Source organism: Ylistrum balloti, unplaced genomic scaffold (genome assembly GCF_031769215.1).
Source record: "Ylistrum balloti isolate Yb309-2 unplaced genomic scaffold, AGI_CSIRO_Ybal_v1 Utg370202, whole genome shotgun sequence".
Taxonomy (NCBI): Eukaryota; Metazoa; Mollusca; class Bivalvia; order Pectinida; family Pectinidae; genus Ylistrum; species Ylistrum balloti.
The window spans coordinates 201,366-215,785 of NW_026782176.1; the positions used below are offsets into that span (position 1 = coordinate 201,366).

The 14,420-nt window shown below is 37.1% G+C and overlaps 1 protein-coding gene across 1 annotated transcript in view; it reads left to right on the forward strand.

Annotated features, from left to right (window-relative positions):
* LOC132551489 (hydrocephalus-inducing protein-like) overlaps nt 1–14,420 on the forward strand; it is a 94,678-nt gene that overhangs the window by 7,078 nt on the left and 73,180 nt on the right. The window contains exons 9-21 of the mRNA XM_060215634.1: nt 193–692; nt 990–1,057; nt 1,685–2,006; nt 2,971–3,154; nt 4,178–4,294; nt 5,018–5,170; nt 5,886–5,989; nt 6,554–6,688; nt 9,642–9,786; nt 10,203–10,315; nt 12,959–13,109; nt 13,743–13,880; nt 14,074–14,202. Coding sequence (XP_060071617.1) covers nt 193–692; nt 990–1,057; nt 1,685–2,006; nt 2,971–3,154; nt 4,178–4,294; nt 5,018–5,170; nt 5,886–5,989; nt 6,554–6,688; nt 9,642–9,786; nt 10,203–10,315; nt 12,959–13,109; nt 13,743–13,880; nt 14,074–14,202 — 2,259 coding nt within the window. The remainder of the gene's footprint in view (nt 1–192; nt 693–989; nt 1,058–1,684; nt 2,007–2,970; nt 3,155–4,177; nt 4,295–5,017; nt 5,171–5,885; nt 5,990–6,553; nt 6,689–9,641; nt 9,787–10,202; nt 10,316–12,958; nt 13,110–13,742; nt 13,881–14,073; nt 14,203–14,420) is intronic.

Genomic DNA, 14,420 nt, shown 5'->3' on the forward strand with positions numbered 1-14,420 from the left:
TGTTTAATACACACAAACATTTTTGGATGACAATTCATTAAATCTATCATTCTAAATCATGAATCAGTATTGGGTAATTTTCTTATCAATGATTATGTCTACCAAGTAATTCTCAGTAAGTTATTCTATTAGTCCTTACTAATATGTAGTGTAATACTGTAATGTCTAGTAATCACGATATTTGGTTTGCAGTTGGTGGAAAAAGACAACATGCTATTTAACGATGATGTGGTTAAAGTTGAACCAGTTGAAGGAGACATTTGGCCAAACTCAAGCTTTGAAGTCAATGTTATATTCAAGCCAAGAGAAGCCCAAAGCTACACACGTACTGCCTTTTGTGATGTCACTGGAAGGGAAAGTCGACTGCCCTTAAGGATTCGTGGTGATGGTGTTGGACCTAGTGTTCAGTTCTCGTTTGAATCTTTAGACATGGGCAACATCTTCATTGGCTCTAAGCACACTTACGAAGTTGTGTTGGCAAACAAAGGTGATATAGACGCTATCTACAGTGTGATGCCAAACTCCAGCATCTTTGGACCCTGTTTTACCTTCAATCCTTCAGAAGGTATTGTGATGCCTGGTGGCCATCAGGCTATCCATATCTCCTTCTCGAGTCCATACCTTGGAGACTTCCAGGAAACATTTCAGTTCCAAATAGATGGTCAGCCAGAGATACTGGAGGTCCAATTCAGGTAAATCCTTTTAAATTTTTTGTACAAAATAACACCAATCATTTAACCCACCCCCCCCCCCCCCCCCTCCCACAGTAAAAAGGACTTCTTAGATAGAGGTCATTAGATATTAGTAAAGTTTGATTGTTCTCAGATTTGAATTGGCTGATGTCAGTATTTTGTTAAACAAGAAATATTAATGAACAGCCTAGATTATGTAAAATAAGTATAAATATATAAATATAGGCTGTTACTAGGTAGTAGTATATAAGGTAATAGATGATATATTACTGTATTTGTGATTTGCTTGTGTTCCAGTGGTTCTGTGATTGGACCAACCTTTCAGTTCAATGTCCCGAAGCTGAAGTTTGGTGTTATATCATATGGTAAGCTTCATCAAAATGATTGAATTGATTTGAAAATGTAAACAAATTTCTTCCTTCTGGCATTATAAATTTTGATATTTTAACCTGCTAAGTTGAATGAATCTTTTCTCCCCAACAACTGGCTGTAACAAATCCATTTTGAATAGAATTTTTTTTTGGTTGTACTTTGACAGGGTATTTGTCATTTCCATGGTTCCTTCATTCTGTCATAAAAATGAATGTCCTGTAAAAAAGAATTAATTGATAAACCCTACTCTGTCAAACCAAAAACCCTACGCTGTCAAACAAATAACCCTACTCTGTCAAACAAATAACCCTACTCTGTCAAACAAAAGACCCGACTCTATCATAGAAATAACCCTACACTGTCATAGAAATAACCTTACCTTGTCATTGGAAAAAAACCCTACTCTGTCAAACAAATACCCCTACTCTGTCAAACAAAAAAACCCTACTTTGTCACAGAAAAAATCCTAACTCTGTCATGATTTCTACCAAATATACATTCTTTTGTTTTAAGCTTTCAGTAAAATCTAGAAATATTTGAACTATTGATAAAACAAGCTCTACAGTACCTAAATGATATAAAGAGCTATCTTCATAATGTTTTCTTAAATGTTTTGTCAGGATTCCTCAATACCCAGACATGTATGCTACAAAACACCTCCCTGGTGCCCATGACTTTCCACCTTAGAGTGCCAGCAGATGGCAGCACTAACAGTATCTGTTGTACAAGTGACCTTGACAATGGTACTCAGTTGCCAAGGCCAGGTGTGGGACCTCCAAAGGAGTTTGAGATCATCCCTGCCTCTGGCACCCTTCAACCACAAAGTGAGATCAAGGTTACCGTCAACTTCATTTCCAACACAATTAAGAAGTATGAGATGACTATGGTTGTGGATGTAGACAATGTTGGAGAGGAGATCTTGTCACTGCCGATTCATGCTAAGTAAGTAGACATTTCAGATCAGCAGGATTAAAATACAACTATGATATATAGGGAACATACAAATGGCTACTAATACTGTTTCTAACAGCTAGTCAGTACATTCTCATTAAAGCTTGTTAACATCTAACGTTGATTTTGCATGAAGTAAAAATTCTACCATTGCTTTGAAAGTTTGTCCCTGTTATTGACAAAAATTTGTGTTTCTAGACAGTGAGTTTTGTTTTCATCTTTGTTTACTGATACCATGGTGCAGTGTCTGTCTTGTCTGGCAAAAATCTGGTGTCAAATTTTTTCTTTCAATGTGTTCTCCTCAGTAACAAGAAGCCCAATGGGTCAAGCTATTTGGCCAGTAGTTTGCTGAGATGCTTAGACCAAGTTTGTTTAAAGGAATGGTTGTATATCATTCACAAAACAAATTTTCACATGTTAAAATTGCATTCTTCTGGTAACATTCAGCTGAAACTTCCCTGAAATGAAGTGGTCTGGGCCAAGTTGTTTTGTTATTTTAAGGATCAGTCAGATATACATTACACATAATCAGATTTACCAGTGCCCTTTCACTTAAACTTTAGAATGTTGGGACACTGAAATCAGGAGTTTTTTTGTTACTTTATAGCCAAAATTGAGAATTGTTTTAATAATTTATACCACTCCTGTTTATCATTTACAGGTCTTTATATTCAGATGGTTGTTGCAATCATAAACTTTGATTTTAGTGTGTCATTTTAATGGCTTTTGTCAATTTACAAATTTTTATATATTCAACTGCTTCTGAACTGCATGGATTTTGACATACATGATACTCTAGACTGTAGTGTTAAAGGGAAGCTGGATGATGTACCAAAAGGTGATGAACATTTGCATTCTTTAAAATTTCTCTTTAAAAAGTTTATAAAATAAACAAGAACAGGATAAGGAATTGATGCGCTGGTTAGATCATGTACAGTGATGTTTATATCAACAGATGTATCGTGCCCAATATATCTGTGCTGAGCCCAATGCTGGACTATGGTCGTTGTTTCCTGAGACATTCCTACGAACACAGTGTGAAGCTCCATAATGACACAGATCTACCTGCCAAATATGAGTTGATGGGACAGCATGTACACAGTGACACGCCCATCACTTACAAAAGCCCTAAACCTAAGGTAAAATTTCATGTTTCCATCTATTTTGTAGGTAATATAAAAGAAATCTCTATAATAGATGAAAAGAGATTGTCTGGGATTATTTCATACTGATTATTTCATAGGGATTTTATAGGGATTATAGGGATTATTTATAGAGATTATTTATAGGGATTATTTATAGGGATTATTTATAGGGATTATTTACAGGGATTATTTATAGGGATTATTTACATGGGTTATTTATAGGGATTATTTACATGGGTTATTTATAGGGATTATTTACATGGATTATTTATAGGGATTATTTATAGGGATTATTTACAGGGATTATTTATAGGGATTATTTACATGGGATTATTTACAGGGATTATTTACAGGGATTATTTACAGGGATTATTTATAGGGATTATTTACAGGGATTATTTACAGGGATTATTAACATGGATTATTTACAGGGATTATTTATAGGGATTATTTATAGGGATTATTTACATGGGTTATTTACAGGGATTATTTACAGGGATTATTTATAGGGATTATTTACAGGGATTATTTATAGGGATTATTTACAGGAATTATTTACAGGGATTATTTATAGGGATTATTTACATGGATTATTTATAGGGATTATTTATAGGGATTATTTACAGGGATTATTTACAGGGATTATTTATAGGGATTATTTACAGGGATTATTTATAGGGATTATTTACAGGGATTATTTATAGGGATTATTTACATGGATTATTTACAGGGATTATTTACAGGGATTATTTACAGGGATTATTTATAGGGATTATTTACATGGATTATTTACAGGGATTATTTATAGGGATTATTTACAGGGATTATTTATAGGGATTATTTACAGGGATTATTTACAGGGATTATTTACAGGGATTATTTACAGTGATCATTTTATAGGGTTTATGTTGTAGGGATTATTTCTTGGGTATTAGTTTTTTGAGGGATTTTTTTGTTGGTGATCATTTACTGGGGGTTATTTGTATATAACATGATTTATAATGATTTACGTTGTAGGGAATTGTGGAGCCACACTCACTCTGTGAGGTACCCATCATTATACAAGCTGAGATGTTGGAGGAACAGCAGGTTATCTCCTATTTCAACATATTTGGAAGTCCAGATCCACCATTGGTAAATATATTTTTTTGAATTATTTAATGCTTTAGACACACAGGAATGGAGACATATTTTTTTTTCTTTTTTGTCGAGTGGGGAGTTGTATTTTACTTCATTATCATTGTTTCTTGAGAAGTACATGCTGGATCTTTCTCAGATTCCATATCAGAGGCCAATATGTGATTTCAACTTACAAGGACAAGATGTAGCAATGTTTGGCCAGTACTGTGTACCACTTTTCTTTATTTGTTTATACAAAACATACTGAAAACATCTCTACACTTAACTTTAAATTTTGCTGTATTTATGTTTCTCTCTTTATTATCTTGGTCTGATAGACACTTGACTAAGACATGTCTCCCCCAAGCACATAGTTAAAACAGTCACAGTAGCATAGTGAATGACAATCTCATACTATTGTTTCACTATAATAGTGCTTCTCATTATGTTGGACATTTGCTACTTAATAATTATTGAATCAAACAGAATACCACATAATTGCTTTACATGTTGTCAAGACCCAAATATTTTAATATCTTAATTAGCTGTGAAAATCTGCCAGTTCAATATTTGCAATAATTTCAAATTTGAAAATAACAGAAAGTAGAAAATGGCAAAAAAACTTAAACAAAACCACACAAACTTTATAATGTATTACAATGTGTACATGTTATTGGCTGTACAATTATTCTATATCACAAGATATTGAGGTATGCTGAACCCTATGTATATTTTCAGTCAGTACAAATGAGCTGTACAGGAGAGGGACCTGTGGTACATATCTTTCCTATGGATATTGATTGGAATGTTATCCCAGTACTGACCGACGTCCCCATGAAAGTCACCCTGTCTAACGAATCCCTTATTCCAGCAAAGTTCACAGCACACATGGTAAGGTGGACCATACTTTGTTTTAATATCCAATCTCTGTGGACAAGATACAAGAAAAATTGTTCTAAATTTGGTTTTATTGATAATTTTTGGTTGTATTTACAATGATTATATGCTGCTGTGATTCTGTTCATATTTGGCAAACATGGCCATATTTGGTACTGAGGTAGATTGTGTGGAGAGGAAGCATGTTATTGCTTGTTAGGTCTGTGGGTCAAAGATTCCAAAGGAATCACTATGACCAGCCTGCATTTTATATATCATTGTCATCATAGTAACACCTGCTGATGGGTGGTAGACTTTAAACTTGTGTAACCCTGGTAAAATACTAGCCGCAATATACCACTCGGCTAGAGAGAACTTCTCTTTAGCTCGATTGGTTGAGCGTCAGACTAGTAAGCCAGGGGTCCCGGGTTCGATTCCTAGCAGAGGCATTAAAAGGAATAATGACCTCTCTTACATTGGCGCCCATGTAGGGACCCGGGATTAGTACTTAGCCATGCCCCATCGGCATCGCTGTGAGGAGTTCTTTCCTGAAAGTATGTAACCCTGGTAAAAATACTAGCCGCAATATACCACTCGGCTAGAGAGAACTTCTCTTTAGCTCGATTGGTTGAGCGTCAGACTAGTAAGCCAGGGGTCCCGGGTTCGATTCCTAGCGGAGGCATTTAGATAAAAAATGACCTCTGTTACACTTGTAAAGTTTCTGTTTCAGGTTAGACACAAATCAGTATTCCGTGTAGAACCTGCACAAGGAGAAATCCCTGCCGAACAGACACTACAGCTTACAGTTACAGCTAACCTCAATGATTGTGTGAGGTAAGTATATAAAATCTATAGTCACCACAGTGATTGTGTGAGGTAAGTATATAAAATCTATAGTCACCACAATGATTGTGTGAGGTAAGTATATAAAATCTATAGACAAAACAGTGATTGTGTGAGGTAAGTATATAAAATCTATAGTCACCACAATGATTGTGTGAGGTAAGTATATAAAATCTATAGACACCACAATGATTGTGTGAGGTAAGTATATAAAATCTATAGTCACCACAATGATTGTGTGAGGTAAGTATATAAAATCTATAGTCACCATAGTGATTGTGTGAGGTAAGTATATAAAATCTATAGACACCACAATGATTGTGTGAGGTAAGTATATAAAATCTATAGACACCACAATGATTGTGTGAGGTAAGTATATAAAATCTATAGTCACCATAGTGATTGTGTGAGGTAAGTATATAAAATCTATAGTCACCACAATGATTGTGTGAGATGTGATAGTAATGCTCAGGTTGGTTACGTTCTCTACATGCCACAAAAATATATCTTTCTCCACTAATTCATTAATTTCAGTATTAATGTTTTTGTTGACAGGTTCCAGGATAAGTTGCAAGTTAATTTTCTGGAAAGTCAGGTACGATTCCTGCCCCTGACTGCGTATGGACAAGGAACTACTATTGTGTCTGACCCTCCACTCACTCCTCACCTCAACCTTGGACCAAACTTTAGGTAAGCTCATGTAAACTTGTCATTGACAAATCTCGGGTAAGCTTGTCATTGACAAATCTCAGATAAGCTTGTCATTGACAAATCTCAAGTAAGCTTGTCATTGACAAATCTCAGATAAGCTTGGCATTGACAAATCTTGGGTAAACTTGTCATTGACAAATCTCGGGTAAACTTGTCATTGACAAATCTCAGACAAATCTCAGATAAGCTTGTCATTGACAAATCTCGGGTAAGCTTGTCATTGACAAATCTCAGATAAGCTTGTCAATGACAAATCTCAGATAAGCTTGTCAATGACAAATCTCAGATAAGCTTGTCAATGACAAATCTCGGGTAAGCTTGTCATTGACAAATCTCGGGTAAGCTTGTCATTGACAAATCTCGGGTAAGCTTGTCAATGACAAATCTCGGGTAAGCTTGTCATTGACAAATCTCGGGTAAGCTTGTCATTAACAAATCTCAGGTAAACTTGTCAATGACAAATCTCAGGTAAACTTGTCATTGACAAATCTCGGGTAAACTTGTCATTGACAAATCTCAGACAAATCTCAGATAAGCTTGTCAATGACAAATCTCAGATAAACTTGTCAATGACAAATCTCGGGTAAGCTTGTCATTGACAAATCTCAGATAAGCTTGTCATTGACAAATCTCGGGTAAGCTTGTCATTGACAAATCTCGGGTAAGCTTGTCATTGACAAATCTCAGATAAGCTTGTCATTGACAAATCTCAGGTAAGCTTGTCATTGACAAATCTCAGATAAGCTTGTCATTGACAAATCTCGGGTAAGCTTGTCAATGACAAATCTCAGGTAAACTTGTCAGTGACAAATCTCAGATAAGCTTGTCAATGACAAATCTCAGGTAAACTTGTCAATGACAAATCTCAGGTAAACTTGTCAGTGACAAATCTCAGACAAATCTCAGATCAGCTTGTCAATGACAAATCTCAGATAAGCTTGTCAGTGACAAATTTAAGGTAAACTTGTCAATGACAAATCTTGGGTAAGCTTGTCAGTGACAAATCTCAGATAAGCATGTCAATGACAAATCTCGGGTAAGCTTGTCAATGACAAATCTCAGGTAAACTTGTCAATGACAAATCTCGGGTAAGCTTGTCAGTGACAAATTTAAGGTAAACTTGTCAATGACAAATCTCAGGTAAGCTTGTCAATGACAAATCTCAGGTAAACTTGTCAGTGACAAATCTCGGATAAGCTTGTCAATGACAAATCTCGGGTAAACTTGTCAGTGACAAATCTCAGACAAATCTCAGGTAAACTTGTCAGTGACAAATCTCAGATAAGCTTGTCAATGACAAATCTCGGGTAAGCTTGTCAGTGACAAATTTAAGGTAAACTTGTCAATGACAAATCTCAGGTAAGCTTGTCATTGACAAATCTCGGGTAAGCTTGTCAATGACAAATCTCAGGTAAACTTGTCAGTGACAAATCTCAGATAAGCTTGTCAATGACAAATCTCAGGTAAACTTGTCAATGACAAATCTCAGGTAAACTTGTCAGTGACAAATCTCAGACAAATCTCAGATCAGCTTGTCAATGACAAATCTCAGATAAGCTTGTCAGTGACAAATTTAAGGTAAACTTGTCAATGACAAATCTTGGGTAAGCTTGTCAGTGACAAATCTCAGATAAGCATGTCAATGACAAATCTCGGGTAAGCTTGTCAGTGATAAATTTAAGGTAAACTTGTCAATGACAAATCTCAGGTAAGCTTGTCAATGACAAATCTCAGGTAAACTTGTCAATGACAAATCTCGGGTAAGCTTGTCAGTGACAAATTTAAGGTAAACTTGTCAATGACAAATCTCAGGTAAGCTTGTCAATGACAAATCTCAGGTAAACTTGTCAGTGACAAATCTCGGATAAGCTTGTCAATGACAAATCTCGGGTAAACTTGTCAGTGACAAATCTCAGACAAATCTCAGGTAAACTTGTCAGTGACAAATCTCAGATAAGCTTGTCAATGACAAATCTCGGGTAAGCTTGTCAGTGACAAATTTAAGGTAAGCTTGTCAATGACAAATCTCGGGTAAGCTTGTCAGTGACAAATTTAAGGTAAACTTGTCAATGACAAATCTCAGGTAAGCTTGTCAATGACAAATCTCAGGTAAACTTGTCAATGACAAATCTCGGGTAAGCTTGTCAGTGACAAATTTAAGGTAAACTTGTCAATGACAAATCTCAGACAAATCTCAGGTAAACTTGTCAGTGACAAATCTCAGATAAGCTTGTCAATGACAAATCTCGGGTAAGCTTGTCAGTGACAAATTTAAGGTAAACTTGTCAATGACAAATCTCAGGTAAGCTTGTCAATGACAAATCTCGGGTAAGCTTGTCAGTGACAAATTTAAGGTAAACTTGTCAATGACAAATCTCAGGTAAGCTTGTCAATGACAAATCTCGGGTAAGCTTGTCAGTGACAAATTTAAGGTAAACTTGTCAATGACAAATCTCAGGTAAGCTTGTCATAGACAAAGCTCTGGTACCTTGTACATGGGTTTATACATGATGTTGCCACTGATGTAGTAAGATATAGGTCCTTACACAAATTTAACTCTCATATAGGATTGCTTCTGCATTTTTCTGTTAAGCATGTCTCAGGTCATCTAAAATGAAAGGTTTTGGACAATTTTTGTAAATTGCAAATGAAATGAAAACAAGATTAATATCCTTGTTAAACATGATTCAAATCTTCAAAACGTTATCATTCAGCGATGGTCTTTAACACAACATTATAATGTATTCTGTAAGTGTGTAATGTTATTTCATCTACTGATGTTACAATAGATCATATTTTACTGCTAAAATACGCAAAAAATAAAACATGAGTGTTTAAGCTGGTAAATTACACAAAAATATAACAGTTGTGTACATTGAGTGATGTGTCAGTTCTGTGATAAACATTGTATAAGTGTTGTTTGTTTTAACAGTAACCGTCCCCTCCAGAAGACTTTCACATTGACTAATAAGAGCCGTCGTCACCAACAGCTGGTCTGGAGTATGGATGGATTTGGTCCTATTGCCAAGGCTAAAAAAGAAATGGCTTCATACAATGCTTTGGACATGAAGTTTAAGGTATGTCTACAAGTAAATAATTGTGTGATTTTCTGGAAATATTGGGGTTATGATATTGTAAGGATGTGTGGTAGGAAATATTAGGACGTGTAGTGTGTGATGTTAGGATGTGTGGTGTGTGATGTTAGGATGTGTGGTGTGTGATGTTAGGATGTGAAGTGTGTGATGTTAGGATGTGTGGTGTGTGATGTTAGGATGTGAAGTGTGTGATGTTAGGATGTATAGTATGTAATAGTAATATGTATTATATTATGGTAGGAGTTGTACATGATATTTAGACAATTTGGACAAATCTGAAATGAGTTGAATGATACTGTTGCTGACTTAACAAGTCTGTGGTAGTTAGTATGTTACATATTTTGGTAATTTAGAGCTATCTCTAGTTTTTGGTACAAAAGTGTAAAAATCGTTTTCAGAACACCCCTCCACCTCCAGAACCTAGACGGCCAATATTCAAGCTGAACCCCAACAGATTTGACCTGCCACCAGGTGCCAGTATGGACATGCATATAGAGGGAATGGTGGACAGGTCAGTACTGGTCACGTCACATTAATCTAGGAAGTACCAAGAACCTGTGTATTCACACTGTCACTCTGGACAGGTGTATTCACACTGTCACTCTGGACAGGTGTATTCACACTGTCACTCTGGACAGGTGTATTCACACTGTATTCAGGTGTATTCACACACTGTCACTCTGGACAGGTGTATTCACACTGTCACTCTGTACAGGTGTATTCACACTGTCACTCTGGACAGGTGTATTCACACTGTCACTCTGGACAGGTGTATTCACACTGTCACTCTGGACAGGTGTATTCACACTGTCACTCTGTACAGGTGTATTCACACTGTCACTCTGGACAGGTGTATTCACACTGTCACTCTGGACAGGTGTATTCACACTGTCACTCTGGACAGGTGTATTCACACTGTCACTCTGGACAGGTGTATTCACACTGTCACTCTGTACAGGTGTATTCACACTGTCACTCTGGACAGGTGTATTCACACTGTCACTCTGGACAGGTGTATTCACACTGTCACAGGTGTATTCACACTGTCACTCTGGACAGGTGTCACACTTCATTCACACTGTCACACAGGTGTCTGTCACTCTGGACAGGTGTATTCACACTGTTACTATGGACAGGTGTATTCACACTGTCACTCTGTACAGGTGTATTCACACTGTCACTATGGACAGGTGTATTCACACTGTTACTATGGACAGGTGTATTCACACTGTCACTCTGGACAGGTGTATTCACACTGTCACTCTGGACAGGTGTATTCACACTGTCACTCTGGACAGGTGTATTCACACTGTCACTATGGACAGGTGTATTCACACTGTCACTATGGACAGGTGTATTCACACTGTCACTCTGGACAGGTGTATTCACACACTCTGGACAGGTGTATTCACACACTCTGTACAGGTGTATTCACACTGTCACTCTGGACAGGTGTATTCACACTGTCACTATGGACAGGTGTATTCACACTGTCACTCTGGACAGGTGTATTCACACTGTTACTATGGACAGGTGTATTCACACTGTCACTCTGGACAGGTGTATTCACACTGGTGTATTCACACTGTCACTATGGACAGGTGTATTCACACTGTCACTCTGGACAGGTGTATTCACACTGTTCCTCTGGACAGGTGTATTCACACTGTCACTCTGGACAGGTGTATTCACACTGTCACTCACTGGACAGGTGTATTCACACTGTCACTCTGGACAGGTGTATTCACACTGTCACTCTGGACAGGTGTATTCACACTGTCTGGACTCACACTGTCACTCTGGACAGGTGTATTCACACTGTCACTCTGTATTCACACTGTCACTCTTTACAGGTGTATTCACACTGTCACTCTGGACAGGTGTATTCACACTGTCACTCTGGACAGGTGTATTCACACTGTCACTCTGGACAGGTGTATTCACACTGTCACTCTGGACAGGTGTATTCACACTGTGACTCTGTACAGGTGTATTCACACTGTTACTATGGACAGGTGTATTCACACTGTTACTCTGGACAGGTGTATTCACACTGTCACTCTGGACAGGTGTATTCACACTGTCACTCTGTACAGGTGTATTCACACTGTCACTCTGGACAGGTGTATTCACACTGTGACTCTGGACAGGTGTATTCACACTGTCACTCTGGTACAGGTGTATTCACACACTGTCACTCTGTACAGGTGTATTCACACTGTCACTCTGGACAGGTGTATTCACACTGTCACTCTGGACAGGTGTATTCACACTGTCACTCTGGACAGGTGTATTCACACTGTTACTATGGACAGGTGTATTCACACTGTCACTCTGGACAGGTGTATTCACACTGTCACTCTGTACAGGTGTATTCACACTGTCACTATGGACAGGTGTATTCACACTGTTACTATGGACAGGTGTATTCACACTGTTACTATGGACAGGTGTATTCACACTGTTACTCTGGACAGGTGTATTCACACTGTCACTCTGGAGGTGTATTCACACTGTCACTCAGGTGTATTCACACTGTCACTCTGGACAGGTGTATTCACACTGTCACTCTGGACAGGTGTATTCACACTGTCACTCTGGACAGGTGTATTCACACTGTCACTCTGGACAGGTGTATTCACACTGTCACTCTGGACAGGTGTATTCACACTGTCACTCTGTACAGGTGTATTCACACTGTCACTCTGTACAGGTGTATTCACACTGTCACTCTGGACAGGTGTATTCACACTGTCACTCTGGACAGGTGTATTCACACTGTCACTCTGGACAGGTGTATTCACACTGTCACTCTGTACAGGTGTATTCACACTGTCACTCTGGACAGGTGTATTCACACTGTCACTCTGTACAGGTGTATTCACACTGTCACTCTGGACAGGTGTATTCACACTGTCACTCTGGACAGGTATAACCACATTCACTTACGTTAGACAAGTGTATCAACACTTTAATTTTCTTTTCTTGCCTGGCAGAATGATTGAGACAGGAGTATTGTCACAATTGTATGATATCAACCATTCACTGATGTAGGAACATCAATGTGTTAATGAATTATTATCTAATGGTATAGCTCAGGAGGACTGAACATGAATTGCTGTTGACTGAAAGTTTTATATTTTTAATGTTGCAGTCCTCAGAATGTGAAAGAAAGACTCTTGTGTCACGCCATTATTGGGCGTCAAGGTGGGAAGGAATTGATCATGAGAGTGGATGTATCAGCTGACTTCATCAGTCCATTGTTAGAGTTCTCAACTAAAGCTGTCTACTTCAGAGTGGACAAGGTAAGCACCATCTTTATAGGAATGGAATCACTACATTGAGACTGTCTACATATTAGGGATCACAGCTACTGTAGGTGCCTACAAACTACTGAACACAAACTTGTATACTGTTATACTGGATGGTTAGTCGCACCTGTATATATAGGCTGCTGAGTCAAATTTTATCAATTTTTTACAATTTGATCCACATACTGGCTGTAAAATAAGCTGTACCCTTTTTATGATATGGTAACCATTATGTTGACCAAAGTAGTATGATATATTGTATGATAATTATATATTGTACTATATATCATATTATGGGTAGTACTATATATTGTATTATAGACAAAACTATATATTGTATTATGGGTAAAACTATATATTGTATTATGGGTATAACTATATATTGTATTATGGGTAAAACTATATATTGTATTATATGTATAACTATATATTGTATTATGGGTAAAACTATATATATTGTATATATATATAGTAAAACTATATATTGTATTATGGGTAAAACTATATATTGTATCATGGGTAAAACTATATATTGTATTATGGGTTTACTGTCAGATCAGTGTTATTTTTTCCAAATGTTTATTTCATCCATTCTGAAGATAGTTGTGTTTGTTGTGATGTTTACAGAAGCCAGAGGAAGAATTATCACTCCAGATGAGAGATCTCAATATGAGGAATGTGTCCACCTTGCCTTTGTCCACTGGTCTCAAGTTACAGTATCCCTTTCAGATCATACTAGAGGATGGTTCAGTGACTTCTGAAACGGTAAATCTTTGAAACCTTCAGTTACTGCAAAAAGAAACCTCTCTATCTAAATGGAAATGGTGGAGAATAGATTCATGTGTGAATTAATTGATGGTAGCCTTGTGAAATACAATCTGCCTACCTGTAGGAGTCAATTTTGTCGTCAGATTAAATTATTATAGTTAATGAGTTGATGATATTTTATGTATCGCAGGAACTTAGACTTGATGTCAATGAAGAGTACACACTCAAGATTCAGTTTGACCCAGCTTATAAAGATGATCTCCACATACGAACTATTGATGAGATTCTACATGTCACTTACCAGGAACATCCTCACATAGTAAGTTTTGTTATGTACTAATCTGGTTGTCTGTTTTTCTGTCTGTGTGTTTATCTATCTTTTCATTGATTTTATTCTTACACAGTATTTCAAGTTCTGTTGGGCCAATATTCAGAAGAAGTGCTTGGGTGGGAGTGATTTTTGAGTCCTGAGGTTAAAGGTCAAGGTCACTTACATTGTACTTTAAATGGAAAATCAGTTGATGCCAAAAATCTTCT